Here is a 21,859-nt window from a genome sequence, read left to right as displayed (position 1 = left end):
TTCTTTGTAAAGTAGGCAGAATATTTTTATCCTATAATGTTTTCTGATACAAGTCGCTGTAGGCTTTTCAAGGAGGCCTTTTTATCTAAATAATCATGAGAGCTTGGTTATAATTTTTTGACTCTTGAGTTTGTTGTAGTGAAAATGACTGAGTTGAGCTCACACTGTGAAATTAGAAGTTGCAAGAAATGGCTGTCTACCGAAGAAGTTAGGACAGTCTGGTTCCTTGCTGATAGTTGATGCTGGCATTATTTGTGTTCCTAGCAGAGATTTATGCTTATCTGAACACATCTGGAAACAAAGATAATGGTACTTGCCCATATTGGCAAGAAAACTCAACATGAAGAAAGAGTTGGGATGGTTAGGAAGCACTGGATTCAACCTGCTCTGTTAATTAACTTTCCTTTGCATTTTAGTGCACACTGAAGTGCACTGAATAAGTCATTCTACCATGATATTGTAGTGTGTTGTGATCTTGCTTGTCTGGTCCTGAGCATAGTGATTTAGTAGCCAGGTTTCTTTTTTTAAATCTGCAGTGAATTGTGGAACACAGAAGCTTTTAAGCGGATTTAGAACTTTCAATTCACTGCTCTGGTTTATCTTGGACTTTGCACTTAATGGCAGATTCTAAAACAAGAATCAGATGTTTCTTCGCAAAGTAATCTTAGTAAAAGTCTTCAGAATGTAAAAAGGGCCAAAGTAAAGGTAGTTGCATCAGCAATTAGCAAAGAGAGGAAAAAGAGGAGGATGGATAGAATGGGCAGTGATAAACTCTGGAGGAAAAGATACCCTGGTCAGTTTTATTTGCCTTATCTTTCTTTGCCTCTCGTCTGCACTTTGCAGAATCAGTGGGATAATGATTGTTAATTCAATTTGTAAAGTGTAAGCCTATAAAAATACTCATACTTCTTCGTGGTGACTAAAAAATATCTGAAGTGGTTCCTCCACCGTTTGTATCATTCATCAGCTTCCGAAGAAAGACTTATTCCCATTATCTGGACTTGAAAGAATCTCAGCAGCCTTTTCCTCCGGCCTCCCCTTTTGGCAGGGTACAACAGTTCTCACATGCTTCAGCATCTTCTGCTGTGAGGTCCTAGGAACCCGGAGAAACAAGAACAGCCACTTTTAGAAAATCATGTCTTTGGGGATGATCGCCAGCCGAGGAAGTTTCTAATCTGAACCTTTGAAAGCATTTTATTTTCTTTCTTATTCCCTCCCCAGCTCCCACCCCTGGGAGAACCTGCTGGGCTGAGCTATGGACCGTTGTCTTCTTTGTGCCATTGGCTAATTAATTAGCACAGTCTCTTGGGAGCCCTTGAGGCCCTTTCTGCTGTCCAGTAGCAGTTGTTTATCTGATGATCTGCTCGGTTCCAGCAGCTGATTTCCAAACAGACAGTAACTCTGTTTGCTGCTAGGACTGGGATTACAAAGCATGCCTCCTCTGACTGTGCTGAGAGTGAATTACTGCTCACACCCAGGCTGCCCCGGGGACTCTACACAGTTTGTTACAAAGGAAGGAGACTCAGGATGACACTGCCTGCTGGGGCATTTCCTGGAAGGATTTTGGTGGTGGTATTAAAGGAATTTCAGTTTAACATTCAGCTCAGCGGTCACTGCTAGGAGACCTTGCAGGTTTCATGGAGAGTTGTAAATTGCCCCGGTGGCTCTGAATACACCTCAGTGCTGCAGAGGGGCACCTTCCAGAGTCTGTGCTTCCTGAGGTATGTCAGGTTCCATCTTCTGTCCAGGAACCAAGGAGCCAAAAGGCTGTGCACAGCTGGAGAGGTGTTTGATACAGTGGAATGAGCTGGTGTTCTCCGCCCCACACGGGAGTGCACATCGGCACCGTGCAGGAATGTGTGGCCAACATCTTCCATCAACTTCTCCGCTTCCTCGGGCTCTGGAAGTAGGCGAGGGGCTTGAAACAAGATCAGAGACAGCAATGAAAGGTCAGAGCCAAGAGGGCCCATGCAGTGGACAGAGAGGCTTTTGTCTTGACCCTCAAGCTTCAGAGGGTCCGAGATGCTCAGACCCTCTGCTGCTGCCATTGTTCTGCACGTTACTTTTGTTCTGTGCTTAACGCTGCTTACTGGAGATCGTCCCAGGAAAATGCCCACGCCTGACCTGAGACTCATTCTGTAGGTCTAGAGCAAAGCACAGGAATCCGAATTTTAACAAAGATGAGAAACTCTGGAATAGGAGACTTGGTGTTACACCTCGGAATGAATCTAGGCTCTATTCCTCTCTAGCTTTGTAATTTTGGACAAGCTGATTTCATCTCTCTGTGAAATGGAGTTAATACCTCATAGAAGATTAAATGAGATAATATATGTAAAGCGGTAAATGATGAAAAAGTGACATTATGTATTTATTCTTGTTATTGCTGACACAGAGGAGTAAGAAATTTAGAAGACTAGGCAGAGGGATAAAGTCACAGTGAAAAATGGAAAAATGGGGCGTCTAGGGAGCCCTCTTAATTAGCACAAAAAATTATGAATCCAGTGATCTTCAGAATAAGCCAGATCTTGAAATCCATTTGTAGCAAGCAAGTGACTTTTAACTATTAAATGGTAAATATTAGTTTAGCGTTTTGAATAACTTATTTGCGTGTAATAAAAAAGTTACACAGTCAGAGTTCTTTCCACTCTTGCTTGCTGTCTGCTCCCAGCTCCCTGTAACACAGATAACCACTCGGAAAGACAGACATAATAATGAACCAGCGTCATTGTCGGAAGTAAATACCCAAGATTCGTTGTCTGACGGCCACGGAAAACTAGGACACAGACACACAAATACTGAGGTTCAGAGTAGAAGTTTAATAAGCAAAAGAAAGAGAAGAGCTCTCTGCTGCACAGAGAGGGGTCCAAGAGAAATGGGTTGCTGGTTCCACAGTAGAATGCAAGGAGTTTCATCGATGAGCTTGAGGAGGTGATGGCTGATTTACATAGGGCGCAAAAGATTAGTTGGACCAGGTGTGCCTTTTGCATAGGGTGTGAAAAAGCTGGCCGCCCCACCCTCATCTTTTATTATGCAGCTGCTTCTCCACCTGGCCAGTGCCATGTTACCTGTTTCCTTACTGTACACATGGTGACAAAGAAAAGGGAAGATGGAGCCTCCCTGTTAAACATACCTGGCCCTTAAGTAGCCCTTTTCTGTTGGCACAGCTGCTGGCGTTCACCCGTGCAAGCTTCTAGCTTGCTTATCTGTGTCTGCAGCTCGATTTTGGGGGCTGCTTTTTGTTAAAAGGGAAATTCTGTGGAGGACTCTTATACTCTTACTATCTGCCTAAATAATTTCTATCTCCTGTATCAATAACAGTAATAATCATGATGTTTATTTACCACTTACAACAGGACATACACTGTTCTAAATGCTTTGTGAATATTAACTTATTTACAAGCTCTGAGCTAGATGCTTTAATTTTGTCCTTTTAACAAATGAGGAAGCACAAGCACAGAGAGGTTAAGTAACTTGCCCACAGTCACACAGCTATGTGGTAGAACAGGGATTCAACTCCACGCAGTCCAGCCCCTGAATCCATGGATTTATCTACTGCACCATCCTTCCAGTGTCTCTTTATGCAGATACGAGCAAATCTAAACATATTTTCTGTTCCTCTCAGTTTTTTTCAAAAGGTAGCACACTGCTGCCATTGTTCTGCACTTTGTTCTGCACTTAACACGAGTTGTTGGAAATTGTCCCGCATCAGAACGTAAAGAGCTTCCTCATTCTTGTTTACAGTACTATGTGATTTTGATTAAAGAACCCTCCCTTTATGATCCAACCTGGTTATTGTGGGAGCGCGTGACTAATTGAATAAGCTTATGTCTGCCAGATAGCTCTTGTAATTGAGGTGTGCTATGAAGGTTCAACATTGGAAATGGGAGAGTCGGGGGAAATGAGGGAAGAAAACTTATTACTCCAAAAATGTTTCCACGTAGTATTAGGTCTCCCACCTGAAAGAAATACTCAAGCAAAAGAGTTGTCCTGCATTCCTGCAGAATCAGCAGGAAGCGGCTGCCCTGAATCAACTCCCTCTCAGAAATCTGTTCTCTTCCTATATGTGAACTTTGAGCCTAATGAGACTGTACCTAATGAGTGTGTCTGCAGCAGCCTTGCAACAAGAACTGGTAAAATGGAAGTACGGGTACCAGTGTGCCCCTCCCTCACCTGCCCCTGACATGTCCTGCTGGTCACCAGGCAGGATGGCAGCTCCATTTAGTTGATCTCCACCTAAACTAGAGGTGGCCCAGGGCCTCTGACTGTGGTGTGTCTTCAGCAGGAAACGCTCTTCACTCATTCACAAAACACTGTTGGGCACCTGCTATGTGTTGGGCACTGTTGTAGAAGCTGGGGAACTGCAGTGAAGTAGTCCAGGTCCTGCCCTCATAGAGTTTATACTCTAGCAGGAGACAATATAGCTCTAATTTGAGATCAGGTGACGAATTTAAAAGTTAAAGCAGGGGCCGGTGCGGTGGTTCACGCCTGTAATCCCAGCACTTTGGGAGGCCGAGGCGGGCAGATTACCTCTAGTTAGGAGTTTGAGACCAACCTACCCAACATGGTGAAACCCCATCTCTACTAAAAATACAAAAAAAGTTACCCGGGCATGGTGGTGTGCGCCTGTAATCCCGGCTACTCCGGAGGCTGAGGCAGGAGTGGGAAGGAAAAAGTGGATATAATAAGGGTAGTAACTCATGTAGGCCCTGCGGGCTGTGGTCAGGACCCTGGAGTTCCTTTCCCACATGTGAGAAAACCACTGGATGGCTCTGGGCAAGGAACTAATCTGACTGGATTTATCTTTTTTTTTTTTTTTTTTTAAAGTACAGGGTCTCTGTTGCCGAGGCTGGAATGCAGTGGTGCGATCTCGGCTCACTGCAGCCTCTGCCTCCCAGGCTCAAGTGATCCTCCCACCTCAGCCTCCCAAGCAGCTGGGACCATAGGCGTGCACCACCATGCCTGGCTTTATTTATTTATTTGCATTTTTTGTGGAGACCAAGTTTCTCCATGTCACCCAGGTTGTTCGAACTTCTGGCCTCGTGATCTGCCCACGCTGGCCTTGGAAAGTGCTGGGATTACAGGTATGAGCCACCACAGCTGGCCTTACCATTTTTAAAAGCTCATTTTGGAGAGAAGCCAGTTAGGAGGCAATGGTGGACATCAGGTCAGAAGATGATGTAGCTTGAGCCTTCCAGGGTCCTGGCCCGAGGGAGCAAGCAGCATGATGCCCAGTGAACTAGGGTGGTTGCATACAGAAACAAGAGACCAAGGGACAGTGGCCAGCTCCACTGGGCAGGAACCATCGTGGGTGCCCTGGGTCCTGCCATGCCCTGTGATCCTCCGCAAGCAGGTCTGAGCTGTGCAGGGGAGAGCTGCACCAGAGCTGGGACAGCAGGGACACCCTGAAGGCTTCTGAAACCCTGGAACAGAGTTTCACAGGGAGCCCTGGGAGGGCTTTAAGTGGTGATGGTGGGATCTGGTTTCTCTTTTTTTTTTTCTTTTTTTTTTTTTCTAGACAGAGTCTTGCTCTGTCACCCAGGCTGGAGTGCAAAGGCATGATCTCGGCTCACTGCAACCTCCGCCTCCCAGGTTCAAGTGATTCTTCTGCCTCAGCCTCCCTAGTAGGTTGGGATTACAGGCACACGCCACCACGCCCAGCTAATTTTCGTATTTTGTAGAGACAGAGTTTCACCACGTTGGCCAGGCTCGTCTTGAACTCCCGACCTCAGGTGATCTGCCCGCCTTAGCCTCCCAAAGTGCTGGGAATACAGACATAGCCACCGTGCCCCGCTTGATTTCTCTTTTTAAAGGAACACTCAGGCTCACAGGAATCTTGGGTGAACATTACCCCCTCTCCTCCTCCATCCCCACATTTCTCTTATCTATTGGCTTTGTTCTGCCCAATCTTTGCCAGTCTGCCCTCTTGGCTCCTCAGGCCACATGGTAAAACATGGCAGCCACCAACTCTCATTTTAATCACCTTGACAGAGACTGACCCATTTTCTCAATTTCAGTTCTCAAATTCCCAGGGAAGAGGGCTGATTGGCCCAGCCTGGGGATCAAGTGTCCCCTGGACCAATCAGTGGTGGCTGCAGGGTCAAGTGGGCCAGATGGCGAATCACTTTCTACCAATATGGTGGCTCTCATTGTAGCCTCAAAGGGAGAATGGGGGTGAAAGGGATATAATCCCCGGGAAAGAAGGTACCCCAAAACAACACAGCTCTTAGGTGGAAACCTAATCTCTTAGACTCTCATTCTTGCCGAATATATCTATAAGCAGTGGACTTTTCGTCCCTCTCCCCCTTTTTTTCTGATGCTTTCCTCCTGATGCCTTCTAGACAATCATTTGCACCTTTTCTTTGTCTCCAGTTACATGCTTTAGTCTAATCATCAGGGTTTGCTTCTTCAAAGTTAAGCTGTGGACGGAGTTTTCCCAAAGCCAGCTCTTCTTAGGAAGATGAATTCAATGGGGTTGAATTGATAGTCACTCACAAACACACATCTGTGGTCTGGGAAGATGTGGGTTTAACAAAAAGCTATTCTGGTTAGAAGGAAAAATTAATATTGACTGACTCAAATCCAGAAAGAGGAAGCAGATACCAAGTTCATTTTGAAAAATAAGAGTTCATTTTAGGGGCAGACTAGCTAAGTTCTTTTGCTTAGAAGGAGAAATTAATATTGGCAGACTCAAATCCAGAAGGAGGAAGCAGATATTAAGTTCATTTTGAAAAATAGAAGTTCAATTTAGGGGCAGGCTAGGTATCACCCTTTTGAGATATTTACCAGGACCAAGGACCGTATTTCATATTCAATTTTAAGGTACTTTTCATAACCATGGACAGTGTTTTCTTAAAGTGTTTATCTTTCTTCCTCTGTTGTGTTCTTTTTATGTAACCAGTTAATTTTCCAAATTTTATTCTGATAGAACCAGAGTCCTTTTATTTTTCACATAACATATCTAATTCTGTTTTTCTCATAAAGGATGCTTGCTAGTTTTGTTTTGCTCATCACTGAGGATGAGCTAATGACAGCTTTAAAAAAAATCCCAGCTTGTTTTTACTTTGATATCATCATTGAGATCCATACCACAGAAGAAGTAGGACTTTATCTCTGAAAGGATTTTAGTGCATAAACTGTGACTTCCAGCCTGCTAGACTTCATGCTACTCTTAGGATCTTTGAATAGCCTTAAATTAGCTGCAGGACCCAGGAAGTTTGCTCTGAAATTCAGCTGACATGTTAAGAACCTACTTTAGGCCAGACACAGTGACTCACACCTGTAATCACAATACTTTGGGAGGACAAGGCGGGTGGATCGCCTGAGGTCAGGAGTTCAAGACCAGCCTGGGCAACATGGTGAAACCATGTCTACTAAAAATACAAAAATTAGCTGGGCGTGGTAGTGCACCCCTGTAGTCACAGCTACTCAGGAGGCTGAGCATGAGAATCGCTTGAACCTGGGAGGAGGAGGTGGCAGTGAGCTGAGATCGTGCCACTGCACTCCAGCCTGAGTGACAGAAAGAGACTCCATCTCAAAAATAAATAAATAAATAAATAAATAAAAACTCTACCTATTCAGTGTTCTTTTCTTTTATCCCATTCTGGTGTTTTCTGAAGGGTTGTGGAGAGCACTGGTTGAAGCCCACCCTGAAACTACCTTGGTAGAGGGGTTAACTGGGCCAGGAGACCTAATTTCAGAAAGGTCACAGATTATATTCCACCCTCCACAAAAGTAACCTGGAAGATGAGAGTCCTGTCCTGAATTTTAGTATCGAAAACAGTGTTTGTTCAAAGAAAAAATAGTCTGGTAGAGAAAGTACACCCTTTGGGGTCAGATCACTAGGAATCACATACCAACTCTGAACTTGAATTTTCTTATCTACACAAAGGCAGCATGGCTGTGAGAACATGCAGTGATTTTATAAAGCTCCTGGCCCATAGGTGGCAGGTACTAATAAGAAATAGCTACGTAAATATACTTCTTTTGGACTTATGTACTATTTTTGCATTGGTTGCCTCTGCTTTTGAGGTCTTACTCAAGACATCTTTGCCCAGACCAATGGCCTGGAGAGTTTCCCCAACATTTTCTTCCAGTAGTTTCATAGTTTCAGGTCTTAACTTTAAATCTTTCATCCATTTTGATTTAATTTTTGTATATGGCAATAGTTAGGGGTCCAGTTTCATTCTTTTGCATATGGTTATCTAGTTTTCCCAGCACCATTTATTGAAGACATTTTCCTTACCCCAATGTATGTTCTTAGCCCCTTTGTTGAAAATGAGTTTACTGTAAATGCATAGATTAATTTCTGGATTTTCTCTTTTTTTTTCCATTAATCTGTGTGTCTGTTTTTATGCAAGTCCAATGCTGTTTTCGTTAGTATAGCTTTGTAGTATAATCTGAAGTCAGGTAATGTGATTTCTCCAGTTTTGTTCCTTTTGCTCAGGATGGCTTTGGCTATTCTAGGTCTTTTGCGGTTTCATATAAATTTTAGAATTTTTTTCTTCTATCTGTTGAAGAATGTCATTGGTATTTTGATAGGGATTGCATGGAATCTGTAGATTGCTTTGAGCAGTATGGAGATTTTATAACAATTTTAATTCTTTGAATCCGTGGCCAACTGCCTGGATTTGGACTTGCTGTGCCCCCTCACAACCGTGAGCTAGTTACTTCCCTACCCCAAGTCTCCGCAGCTCATCCTTAAAGGGGGTTACGATGATATCTGCCTCCCTCTTTGAGTTGCTATCAGAATTCAGTGAGGACATGCAGATGAGAGTTTTAACAATATCCAGGCCCCTAGTAAGCACTGACAATTGTTAATTATTATTGTTACTTGTAAAATGGGCATGATTATCCCCCCTCTACCTACCTCTGAGGCGCCTATCAAAGACCAGAGATTTTGTGTGTTTGAAAAGCTGTGCACACATATTTTAAAAAGTACAGAGAACGCTGTCAATAGCAGTCATTAACAGGGTGGCAATAAGGAAATCCTATTGCTGCCTGAATAACGTGTCCTTGAACAGTGCAGAAACTCCCTTTGCTGATATATCTCCAAGGGGCAGGAGGTGGGGAGACATCACAGGAAGTACCTGCTGCCATTGCACCTCCCATCTAATTTTGTGATGATCATGAAATGCTTCACCTACTGCGTGCAACTGACTGCATTACATGAGAGGAAGTTGGTGCTCTGCAAAGGGTAAAAACTCACTGGATCAGGTCACATGGGCGGGTGGACGCAGAGCTCCGACTAGCCCCAAGTCCAGCGCTCTTTTGTGTTGCTTCTTGGTGGAAGGAAATGTGAAGAAAACCCAGCATCACCCTGTAAACCAGACGGAACACAAAACAGCGGAGGAGCCCAGAGAAGGCAAAACAGATTCAGGACCATTTCTCTTTTAAAAGTAAAATGGCCACATGGAAGAAATTTGACTTTCTGAAAGTGGAGGATAAAGTCATGTTCAAGGGGAAAAACAACAATACAGCATCTGCAGCTTAGACATACAGAGCTCCTCTGTAATTTGGAGTAAGATAGGAGTGGGGGCAGAGAGGGGGAAGGCCGTGTCCTTTCAGAGATTCTGAGAAACTCCAACCATGGAAGTCCATGACAACTCAAGTGCAGTACCCTTGACCCCATGTTTGTCAGGTAACAAGCTGGGTTTTGACTTTTATTTTGCTGCTTCTAACTCTGGCTAGGCTCCATGGGAGAAGGGCAGGCAGATCATTCTAGCAAATACTCTGGGGGACAGGGTTGCGGACTTGGACCTGCCCATCACTAGCTGGGTGACCTGGGACAACCCTGTCTCCCTGTGGACCTCAGTTTCCATATCTGTCAAATGAAGTGGATATGATTCTATTCATTCATTTATATAACAGATATTTACTGAGCAACTTATATGCTGGGCATCGTTCTCCCTATTGGGGATTCAGTGATTTTCGGAACAGAGAAATGTCTTCCTCCTGGAGCTCACATTGGCATGGATGGCTGGCAAGATGGCTTCCCACCCTCATTGGCAATGTGTCCCTCTGCCCGCTCCGTAGTGCCTCATGCCCCACCACAGTGCCTACCTGCCAGACTTTTGGCAAACTGGACCACCAGTTGTCTGGAGATTGGAAAGAGCCTACTTTTTTGTTGTGATCCTTCTGTGCCTTTTTCCCCCTTTTAATGTAAATGTTATTAAAACATAACATCCACATAGAACGTGCATATACTGATAAATTTTCACCAACAGAAACACACATGTAACCAGCACCCGTACCAAGAAACAAAATATGACTCACCCTCAAGAAAGACCCCGTGTCCGTCTGGTCTCTGATCTCCACCGTGGGGAAAACCATCTCCAGATTTCTGATCCTAGCTGTTAGTTTTGTTCTTTTTAACTTTGTATATACCCTTTTGTATGTCAGTTCTTTCACTCAGTGTTACATTTGTGAGGTTTATTCACGTTGCTTCACATTGCGGTGGTTTGTTCCTTCTCGTGTAGTATTTCATTAGATGAATATTCCACAATGTGTACATTTGACTGCGAATGGACGTACCGATTATTTTCTGTTGGAGGCCATCACTGAATGGTATTGCTGTGATATGTGTGGACCCGTCTTGGTGAATGTGTTTACTTTTCCCAGGGGAGTTGCTCTGGCATAGGTTATGTATACATTCTATTTCAGTAAATTCTGCCGGTTTTCCACGATGGGTGTACAAAGTAGGTTCCCACCAAGCAATGTTTGTTAATCCAAGGGGCTGAACATTTTGCGTCTTTTACGCTGTAGCCATTCTGGTCAGCTTGTACTGGTATCACATTGTGATAATTTGCATTTCTCTGGCATCTAATAAAATTTGCCAGGGGACCCTGTTCCACTTAAACATGACAATTAAACAGAGCCGTCTGTCCATGCCAGGTCTTTTCTTCAAGGATATTGCAGTTTTCTTAGGCATCCCCCCTTTCACGCCAGTAGTAAAATGAAGAGGCGTTACTATACACACTTCCACAGCCCCTGACTATGGAACTTTATATTTCCCCAGTAAGAAGAAGAAAAATGTCTCAGAGCAATCCATCAAGACCACCCGGGACCGAGTGCCTACATATCAGTACAACATGAATTTTGAGAAGATGGGCAAATGCATCATAATAAACAACAAGAACTTTGATAAAGTGACAGGTAGGTATGTGGGCGTGGGTTGATCTTTCTGGTTCCCTTTCATCTTCTCCTATTTGTGTCAGACATTTATGGAATAAATGCTGCACCCCCCTACTGTGGCAGACAGCCCCTCTGAAGGCGGGGTTGCTGTATCCAGGGGAAAGGGTTATGTGGAAATGGAGAACGTTCAGTCTAAAGTCCCACCACATGTATTAGCTGATGCAGGGCTTTGACCAAAGGGCTGAGAATCCAGGAGAGCCTTGGCTTTGATGGGAGCTGAGTGTTACCAGGAGGCTCACCTGTTGTGGCAGCCGGCACTGTTAGCCTCCCCTTTGAGTTTGCTTCAGTTCATTTAAATTGTGGCCTTGGAAGGCATTGTATATACTTGGAGTGTTTCTGCTGCAGCTGGCGCCGGTACATTTAGCGCCCGGCCCACTGGTACCCGCATGTGGTATTCAGCCAGGGGATGCTCACCTGTGGACTCGTTACTTGATTCCCACAGGTATGGGCGTTCGAAACGGAACAGACAAAGATGCCGAGGCGCTCTTCAAGTGCTTCCAAAGTCTGGGTTTTGACGTGATAGTCCATAATGACTGCTCTTGTGCAAAGATGCGAGATGTGCTTAAAAAAGGTAAGCGCTGCCAGGAGTGGTGACTCACATTTGCAATCCCAGAACTTTGGGAAGCCAAGGTGGGAGGATCCCTTGAACCCAGGAGTTCAAGACTAGCCTGGGCAAAATGGCAACACCCTATCTCGAAAATGGTTGTTTGTTTGTTTGTTTTTTAATTAGCCAGGCATGATGGCATGCACCTGTAGTCCCAGCTACTTGGGAGGCTGAGGTGGAAGGATTGCTTGGGCCTAGGAGGTCAAGGGTGCAGTGAGCCATGATCACACCATTGCTCTCCAGCCTAGGTGACAGAGTGAGACCCTGTCTCAAGAAAAGAAAAGTTGAGCCCCTACCGCCCCTCCATCTGTCTTCTTCCTGCACCCAAGGGAGGCGATCCTCCCACCATGGCCAGGCCCATCTCAGGAGGATGCCTGTGCAGGGCAGAGGAATTTCAGTGTGAGAAACCTCCCTCCCTCTTGACCAGTCCATACCTGTCCTGGGGTAGGCAGGTTTCTTTCAGGAGCCTTCAGTCTCTTTGTAAAAAGATGAAATCAGCTGAAAGTCCAGCAAGAGAAATAGATTCTTCTGTACAGAATGGTCACAATTTCAAAAGACTCATTCCTGGGAAGTAACAAATCCATGTCATCCTTCCCAGAATGAAGTGTAAGTGTAAACTTTTCCCTTGTGGCGGATAGAGAATAATAATTCCCATATACTTTAGAACTATGTTATTTTTTATATAGCATGTTCACTAAGTTATTTCATTAGATCTTTAACAGAAGCCCTGCAATGTTGGGCAACAGAATATTATGCTCATTTTATCAATGTAGGGGCGGGCCACGTGCGGTGTCTCACCTGTAATTCCAGTAGTTTGGGAGGCTGAGATGGGTAGATCACCTGAGGTCAGGAGTTCGAGACCAGCCTGGCCAACATGGTGAAACCCCATCTCTACTTAAAAATACAATAATTAGCCGAATGTGGCCTTGGAAGGCATTGTATATACTTGTAATCACAGCTACTTGGGAGGCTGAGGCATGAGAATCACTTGAACCCAGGAACCCGGGAGGCAGAGGTTGCAGTGAGCCAAGATGGCACCACTGCACTGCAGCCTGGGTGATGGAGCAAGACTCTGTCTCAAAAAATAATAATAATAAAATAAAAAATAAAAGAAGGGGCGGAGCTTCAGAGAGGATGAACGATACACTGAACGGTGCAGTTAGTAGGGGCAGAACTGAAACCCACACTCTGGTCTTCTGACTCCAGGACAAACGCGTTTCCTGTTATACCGCCCTCTCTAATGGATGCCACCTAGCGTATTCTGGCATTTAGGACAAGTGTTTGAAAGTAACATCCTATCAATTCATTAGACACAGACCCACAGGAAGTGTATAGGAACACAGTCTAAATCACTGCTGTTTTTGTTAACATCGCAGCTAAAACAAAAAACGTCCCCACCATCTTTTTTCTTTTAAACTAGGTGTTTTTCCTAATTTCCTCCAACTTGACTCTTACAAGCTTACCTTTTGTACCCTAGTAGGTCATGTCCTAGACCAGACTAGAAGTCAGGAGTCTGAGATCTGGGTCTGGCCCAGGTTCTAACAGGCAACCCAGGCAAGGCAACCACATTGTCCTGATTTTTTTTTTTTTTTTTTTTTTTTGCTTTCCTGAAAGGCAGATTATGATACCATCTCCTGCTGTTTCTTAGGGATAGAGTGAGGAAGCTTATGAGCCAAGAGGAATTTTGTGAGCATGCTTCGAGAAGTATAATGGCCCAGATAGGCATATGAACTTGTCCCAGTTGTAGTTTCTGTTTGTTTTTTGTTTTGTTTTGTTTTGTGTGAGACAGAGTCTCGCTCTGTCGCCCAGGCTGGAGTGCAGTGGTGCAATCTCGGCTCACTGAAACCTCCACCTCCCAGATTCAAGCAGTTCTCCAGCCTCAGCCTCCCAAGTAGCTTGGATTATAGGTGCATGCCACCATGCCCAGCCAGCTAATTTTTTTTTTTTTTCTTCAGTAGAGACAGGGTTTCACCATGCTGGCCAGGCTGGTCTCGAACTCCTGACCTCGTGATCCGCCTGCCTTGGCCTCCCAAAGTGCTGGGATTACAGGCGTGAGCCACTGCGCCCGGCCGTTTCTGTTCTTTTGAAAGGTGATTCATTCTGCCCAAGCCCAGGGCATGTCACAATCAGAGAATTCTTGTTTATTGTCCTATGAAACTAGTAAAGCATTTATTTTTTCTGACTTTACATGCAGTCAGTTCCAGTGAAGACAAAACTTCCATTTTCTAACTGTCCTAATTTGTGTAATCTTAAAATAAGCTAAGAACTCCAACTTTCATCACCATTGCCTTATACCTCTACTATCAAAACTAATACAAGAATCACTGTGCAGATGATGCAAAGTGTCTTGGTAATTCGAATGGGAGAGGCCACTCTTGCTCTGCCTGGAACTGGTGAGGTAGCTGGATTTCACAGTGTCCTGGGCTTGAAAAACGGCCCCAAGGCTCCAACGTGTCGTACCACCTTTGGAAAAGGTTATGAAACCTCTCCGAGATGCCATTTTTTTAAATCTGTGAAATAAAGATAAAAGAGGCCTACTTCCAGTCCTGTAGGAATTTAAAATAACTCATGTAAAGTTCCTAGATCAGTGTCTGCACGTAGTATTTGCTCAAGAAATTCTAAATATTATTCCTCCCCCTCATTAATCATAGAGAAGAAGAAAGGATATGTATATTAGCTAGTTATGGGCTGGTGCAAAAGTAATTGTGGTTTTTGGCATTAAAAGTAATGGTTAGTTACCCTCTAGCTGGTTAGTTAGTATCACAGAGCCTTTGGTGAGTTCTAGCTGGGCCAGCTGGCTACATGGTTTATGATTCCTCTCCTCAGTATCCTAAATGGACAGCCAATCTAGCATTTTTATTTATTTTTCTTTAATTTTCTTTAGTTGTGGTAAAATATACAATATAACATAAAATTTACCATTGTAACCATTATTAACTGTATAGATCAGAATGACATTCACATGGTTGTGTCACCATCACCACCATCCATCTCCAGGCTTTCTTTCATCTTCCATAACTGAAACTTTATCTCTGTTAAACACTAACTGGCTATTTCCCCTTTCCTCCAGCCCCTGGCAACCACCGTTCTATATTCTCTCTGTGATCTTGACTACTCAAGGTACCTCCTGAAAGTGGAATCATGCAGTGCTTGCCCTTTAGTGACTGGCTTATTGCGCTTAGTATAATATTTTATTCTCTTTAACAAATACTTGCATGATGCTTATTATGTTTAATGTACAGATAAGGAAACCAAGGCACAAAATGATTCAGTAACACTCCTGATGTCACAAAACTAGCCAACAGCAGGGCCACACCTATCAGCCCCCATACATTGTACCTATCCCTCTCTCTTAACTTCTTAGGTAAGTCTGATCCTTTGAAGGGAGCCCAGTCCCCAGCTCCTCCCCTCCCCTCCCTTGTACCCCTCTAGTAGTCAGAGGCAGCTGCCAGGCTGCCTCTGGAAATGCTGCATCTGAGGCCCCCCAGAACTTACACCTTAACTCTTCAATGTTCGTATTGTTTGCTTGCAGCTTCTGAAGAGGACCATACAAATGCCGCCTGCTTCGCCTGCATCCTCTTAAGCCACGGAGAAGAAAATTTAATTTATGGGAAAGATGGTGTCACACCAATAAAGGATTTGACAGCCCATTTTCGGGGGGATAGGTGCAAAACCCTTTTAGAGAAACCCAAACTCTTCTTCATTCAGGTAACCTCTTTTCAATGCCACTACACTTGAAAATGGGAAAAGATTATAGAGTGACAGGGATGGCATCATTTTTACAAATCCAAATGCTGTTTCCGTATTCAAATTAGGGTTTAATTTTTCTATCTCTGAATGGTTAGCATATGTGTTTCCACTGGATCACAAATTATGAAAGTTTCTTTTTTTTTTCTTTGAGATGGAATCTCGCTCTGTCACCCAGGCTGGAGTGTAGTGGCGTGATCTTGGCAGACTGCAACCTCCACCTCCCAGGTTCAGGCGATTCTCCTGCCTCAGCCTCCTGAGTAGCTGAGATTACAGGCACGCACCACCATGCCTGGCTAATTTTTGTATTTTCAGAAGAGATGGGGTTTCGCCATGTTGACCAGGCTGGTCTCAAACTCCTGGCCTCAAGTGATCCACCCACCTCAGGCTTCCAAAGTGCTGGGATTACAGGTGTAAGCCTCCATACCCAGCCACAAATTATGAAGGTTTCTTTAAGACATTGCAATACTTTTATTTGCTTTGCTTAGTAATTTGACACACATTCATTCATTTATCTGTTCATCACATTATCATTGAGCTCCTAAGTATGCCAGACACAGTTCTAGGTATTGGGACACAGCAGTGAACAGGACATACATTTCTGCTCCCAACTACATGGAATGATGTCTACTTTGATACTTAGGCTTGCCGAGGGACAGAGCTCGATGATGGCATCCAGGCTGACTCGGGGCCCATCAATGACACAGATGCTAATCCTCGATATAAGATCCCAGTGGAAGCTGACTTCCTGTTCGCCTATTCCACGGTTCCAGGTATCACGTCCATTGTCTGCCAAGCATACTTTAGTCCATTCCGTCATCAAAACACAGACTTGGGGGCAGTGTTCGTTTCCTCTTGCTGCAGTAATGCATTACTACAAACACCGTGGCTTAGAATACACAAATGTATTATCTTGCCGTTCTGGAGGTCAGAACTCCAAAACAGGTTGTCAGGGCTCCATTCCTTCTGGAGGCTCAAGGGAAAATCCATTCCCCAGCCTTTATGTGGCGTGTTAGAACCGCCTGCATTCCTTGGCTGTGGCCCCTTCGTTCATCTTCAAAGCCAGCACTTTTCATCTTTCTGAGCCTTCTGTCGTTACAGTGCTCGCTTTCTGACCACAGCTGAGAAAGGATGCCTGTGATTAGATGGGACCCACCTGGATACTCCAGGCTCATCTCCCCATGTCAGTCCGATACCCTTAACCACATCTGCAAAGTCCTTTTTTCCACATAGGGTTTCATGTTCATAGGTTTCAGGGTTAGGGCATGGACATCTTTGGGCACCATTATTCTGCCTACCGCAGAAATGCATTCACTTTTCTCTCCAGGAAAGCTGATTTATTTATTCATAAATAAATAAATGAATGATTTATTCATTCATAAATAAATAAATGAATGATTTATTCATTAATAAATGAATGATTCATAAATAAATGATTTATTCATTTATTATTAGTAGTGTTTCGGAAATTATAAGGACACACATTTCTATAGTACTTTACAATACAGAGTGTCTTGCATGTATTTTTTCTCATATACAATAATACTATAAGTATTTAGGAAAAGTGTTATTCCTGTCCTGATTTTACAGATAAAATAAAATAATTTTTAGTTTGGATGAACCTAAGTGATATGCCTAAGGTCAGGTAGAGATTTCAGTGCACAGTAGAGCTGTGGCTCAGCCAAGGTTCCTTCACACTGCAGCCTGTACACAGGTTCCAGAAAATGCCAGCAATGGGCACGCCTCCTCACTATTTACTGAGCACCACATTTCACTGAGTCTGTTCAATGAAAGTCCTTCCTTTGTTTTGGGTACAAACCAGCACTAAGTTAGAATTTTCCCAGCTGTAATAGTAGTTGTGTCAAGTATTTGGCACCAGGGTACTGGTTACAGTAAATAGGTTGATGTGTTTGGAAAACCAGCTCTGGCAGGATCTACAGATGGGATTTTGTGAGAGCGATAACTTCACAAGTTTTTAAGGATGGCATAAGATAGAAAATAATTTGGTCTTTCTGCTCCTCAGAGGGAGGAGGTGTAATGGGGGCTATGTCTGTGTAAACAAACCCAGTGGTAGAGTTGTAGGTGCTCTGAGCAAGGAGGCAGATGAGAAAAGCTATGTTAAAAAGGAGCTGCTGGGCTGGGCACTGTGGCTCACGCCTGTTATCCCAGCACTTTGGGAGGCCAAGACAGGTGGATCACAAGGTCAGGAGATTGAGACCATCCTGGCTAACATGGCGAAACCCCATCTCTACTAAAAATACAAAAAAAAAAAAACATAGTGGGGCATGGTGGCGGGCACCTGTAAATCCAGCTACCCGGGAGGCTGAGGCAGGAGGATGGCATGAACCTGGGAGGCGGAGCTTGCAGTGAGCCGAGATTGTGCCATTGCACTCCAGCCTGGGCGACAGAGTGAGCCTCTGTCTCAAAAAAAAAAAAAAAAAAGAAGCTGCTGTAACTGAGCCTAAAATTTCAAACGACATGGGTAAGAGAAGGGCTTATCGACGGAGTACTGAGGGGCCGGATAGCCCAGTGCATTTGGTAAACTCGGGGCTGGATCGCAGGGTATATCAGTCTTCTTGGGCTGCTATAGCAAAATACCTTAGACGAGGTGGCTTAAACAACAGACATTTATTTCTCTAAGTTAGGGAGGCTGGGAAGTCCTAGATCAAGGTGTCGGCTAAGTCACTTTCTGGTGAGGGCTCCCTTTCTAGCTCATAAATGGTCACCTTCTTGCTATAGCCTCATATGGCAGAGATTGAGAGCAAGAATGAGTGAGGTCTCTCGTGTCTCTTCTTATAAGGACACCAATCCCCTTGGATCAGAGCCCTACCCTAGTGACCTCATTGGACCTTAATTACCTCCATAAAGACCCTGCCTCTAAACACAGTCACGTTATGGGGTGCAGCTTCGATAAATGAATTTTGGGAAGACATAGTTCAGTCCATAGCATTGGATGTGACAGGGCATGGCCAGGATCAAACCAGGACAGGTAGGCAAGTGGCCCTGTCATGGTGGGCCCTGTGTGCTGTGTCAAGCAGCCTGAACTTGACCCAGATAAAGTGGTGCAAGCAAACTGTTTTAGGTTAGGGAGTTATAGGATGAGATTTGTCCTCCCAGGGCATCAGGCTGTCCTGGCCCTGCCCCTCAGACAGTTGGGCATTCAGCTTCCTCGTGCCTCTAGATTTCTTCAGCAAGGTCCAACTCTACTCCCATGTACCCCAGCAGCAGGAACACATCTCAGAATTCTTCAAGGTTCCATGCAAATTCCTTCTCTAGTAGATTTGGATTAGAAAGTAGCACTGACCCCCAAAGGGTAGTGAGGAGTTCCAGAGTTGTGGAGTAGACCTCCAGCATTTCCTTTGGAAGTCTGCATGTGCGGATCTGTTTCACACCCACGTATCTGATATTTATCAGGTGGGTACCTCCATCAGGCTAACACAGGAGAGTACCCTGGCTCCATCCACCAAGGCTGGCCCTTAGTGATGTTGTCTGTCATAGGATTTCCGTACTGAAATACCCAAAGCATTTTCTAGCATCTTCATGCCAACCCTCTAAATCTCAGATGTTTGCTCTCTGAGCACACCAGCATAATTCTCATTAATGACTTGTGTGCAGAGTAGAGTGAAATCATTTCTGAAAAGCAGGTGTAAAAGCCCCATAGAGTCAGTCTCATTGGTGAGTGGAGCAGCTGTCAGAATTAGCTGATTTGATTATCTCCTTTCTTTCCTGTTGAAGGCTATTACTCGTGGAGGAGCCCAGGAAGAGGCTCCTGGTTTGTGCAAGCCCTCTGCTCCATCCTGGAGGAGCACGGGAAAGACCTGGAGATCATGCAGATCCTCACCAGGGTGAATGACAGAGTCGCCAGGCACTTTGAGTCTCAGTCTGATGACCCATGCTTCCATGAGAAGAAGCAGATCCCCTGTGTGGTCTCTATGCTCACCAAGGAACTCTACTTCAATCATTAGCCGTATCAGGGGTACATTCTAGCTGAGAAGCAATGGATCACTCATTAATGAATCAGATTTTTTTTTTTTTTTTGATGCTCTTGAAGTATTCAGAAATTCTCCAGAATTTTCATTTCGGGAAAATGTATTGATTCAACAGGGAAGAAACTTTCTGGTGCTGTCTTTTGTTCTCTGAATTTTCAGAGACTTTTTAAATAATGTTATTCATTTGGTAACTGTGTAACTTTCTCTTAAGATTAATTTTCTCTTTGTATGTCTTTTACCTATTAGACTTAATACATGCAACAAAAGTGACCTCTGGAGAAAGCTTGTGGCTGTGTCCTCTGTAATTGGTGGTAACAGTGGTAGGCAGAGTCATGTTTGCACTTGGCAAAGAGAATCCCAGTATTTGACAAAACACAGCCAAGGGGATATTTACTGACCTTTATTGCAGAATGTGGGTATTGAGTGTGATTTGAATGATTTTTCACTGGCTTAGGGCAGATTTTCATGCAAAAATTTCCAGATAAGAGGAGAAAAAGCTAAATGATTCTGATATGTATCCATCAGGATCCCGTCTGGAAAACAGAAACCATTCTAGGTGTTTCAACAGAGGGAATTTAGTACAGGAAATTGACTTACATAGATGATAAAAGAGAAGCCAAATAGCAAGAAGCTGTTAACACACCCAGGGCTGTGACGATAATGGGAAGAGGTTTGGTTTCCTGAGTCTAGTAGTAGGATCATCCAGAGGAGCTGGAACCATGGTGGGGGCTGCCTAGTGGGAGGTAGGACCACTAATGGATTGTGGAAAGTGGAGCCATGACAAGGACAAAGCCACTGCCTGAGATGGATTGAACTGAGTCAGATACAGAGAATACCTTGGTCTCACCTCTCCTGCCCTCACATCTTCCACCAGCACCTTACCGCCCAGGCCTACCTGGAAGCCACCTTACCAAGGGCCTTGGAAGAGCAAGGGACAGTGAGGCAGGAGAAGAACAAGAAATGGATGTAAGCCTGGCCCATAATGTGAACATAAGTAATCACTAATGCTCAACAATTCATCCATTCAATCATTTATTCATTGGGTTGTCAGATAGTCTATGTATGTGTAAAACAATCTGTTTTGGCTTTATGTGCAAAATCTGTTATAGCTTTAAAATATATCTGGAACTTTTTAGATAATTCCAAGCCTTATTTTGAGTAAATATTTGTTAATTTTAGTTCTGTAAGTGAGGAAGAATTTATGGCAAAGATTTTTGGCACTTTATTTTCAAGGTGGTGTTATCTTTTGAAATCTTGATAAATGACTGTTTTTTTCTGCCTAATAGTAACTGGTTAACAAACAAATGTTCATATGTATTGATTAAAAATGTGGTTGCTTAATTCCTAACCTGTCCGGTTTGCTTTCCTTTTGAAGTCATTTATGACAATGGAGAAATGAGAAAACAGGATAAGAATTGACCCTATTGGCTGGACGCAGTGGCTCACGCCTGTAATCCCAGCACTTTAGGAGGCCGAGGTGGGTGGATCATTTGAGGTCAGGAGTTCGAGACCAGCCTGGCCCACATGATGAAACCCCACTTCTACTAAAAATACAAAAAAATTAGCTGGGAATGGTGGTGGGCACCTGTATGTAGTCCCAGCTACTCAGGAGGCTGAGGCAGGATAATCGCTTGAACCCAGGAAATGGAGGTTGCAGTGAGCCAAGGTCGAGCCACTGCACTCCAGCCTAGGCGACAGAGTGAGACTCTGTCTCAAAAAAAAAAAAAAAAAAAAAAGAAGAGTTGACCCTATTGACTTGACCTCAATACATAATATAATGTTTTTGAAGTTAGTACACTAATAAGTAAGTAATTACTTGGGAAGCCAGGACTCTTCACATAAAGGGTTAATCAACTTAGAAAGATGTTTGTGATGGGCTGCCATTTATTAATTTTGGCAGTAAAATCAGATAACATAAAAGTATCTTCTTTCAAATAAGAAAACTAATTTTGGGTGCATTTATTAGACTTGTCCCTGGTTTCCTGCCATCTAAAATATTCCAAATGTTCAAAATTGGAGATCATAACAAGCATCCACACTGCTATTCCCAGAATTCTCAGGCTGTTCTTTGGAAAATAAGCTATCTAATAAAGGTCTCTATCACAGAAATCAAAGGGCCTAAGCGCATTGCCATTTGAAGTAACACCATACAATCTAGTTATTTGCCTTGTAACCTTCATTAAAGGGAAAGAAATGCTCCCAAGTATCAGGATTAATTTTTCCTGAATTTTCTGGGAAGTTATAGCTTACAGATAATGAATATTACCTTTCATCCCTTAGACTTTTAATAAAGTCTTAGTCCTTGAATACTTCCATGGGCAGACACTTA

The 21,859-nt window shown here is 43.8% G+C and overlaps 1 protein-coding gene across 3 annotated transcripts in view; it reads left to right on the top strand.

Moving 5' to 3' along the window:
• Positions 1–20,878, top strand: part of CASP7 (caspase 7) — a 52,110-nt gene extending 31,232 nt beyond the window's left edge. For all 3 annotated transcript variants that reach the window (XM_003904270.3, XM_003904269.3, XM_009215381.4), the window contains exons 3-7: positions 11,015–11,151; positions 11,633–11,761; positions 15,327–15,502; positions 16,185–16,314; positions 19,277–20,878. In XM_003904270.3, coding sequence (XP_003904319.2) covers positions 11,015–11,151; positions 11,633–11,761; positions 15,327–15,502; positions 16,185–16,314; positions 19,277–19,506 — 802 coding nt within the window. In that variant the 3' untranslated portion in view covers positions 19,507–20,878. The remainder of the gene's footprint in view (positions 1–11,014; positions 11,152–11,632; positions 11,762–15,326; positions 15,503–16,184; positions 16,315–19,276) is intronic.
• The last annotated feature ends 981 nt before the right edge of the window (positions 20,879–21,859 follow it).

The sequence above is a fragment of the Papio anubis genome, chromosome 11 (genome assembly GCF_008728515.1).
Source record: "Papio anubis isolate 15944 chromosome 11, Panubis1.0, whole genome shotgun sequence".
Classification (NCBI taxonomy): domain Eukaryota; kingdom Metazoa; phylum Chordata; class Mammalia; order Primates; family Cercopithecidae; genus Papio; species Papio anubis.
This window is presented reverse-complemented; position numbering and strand designations above follow the sequence as displayed.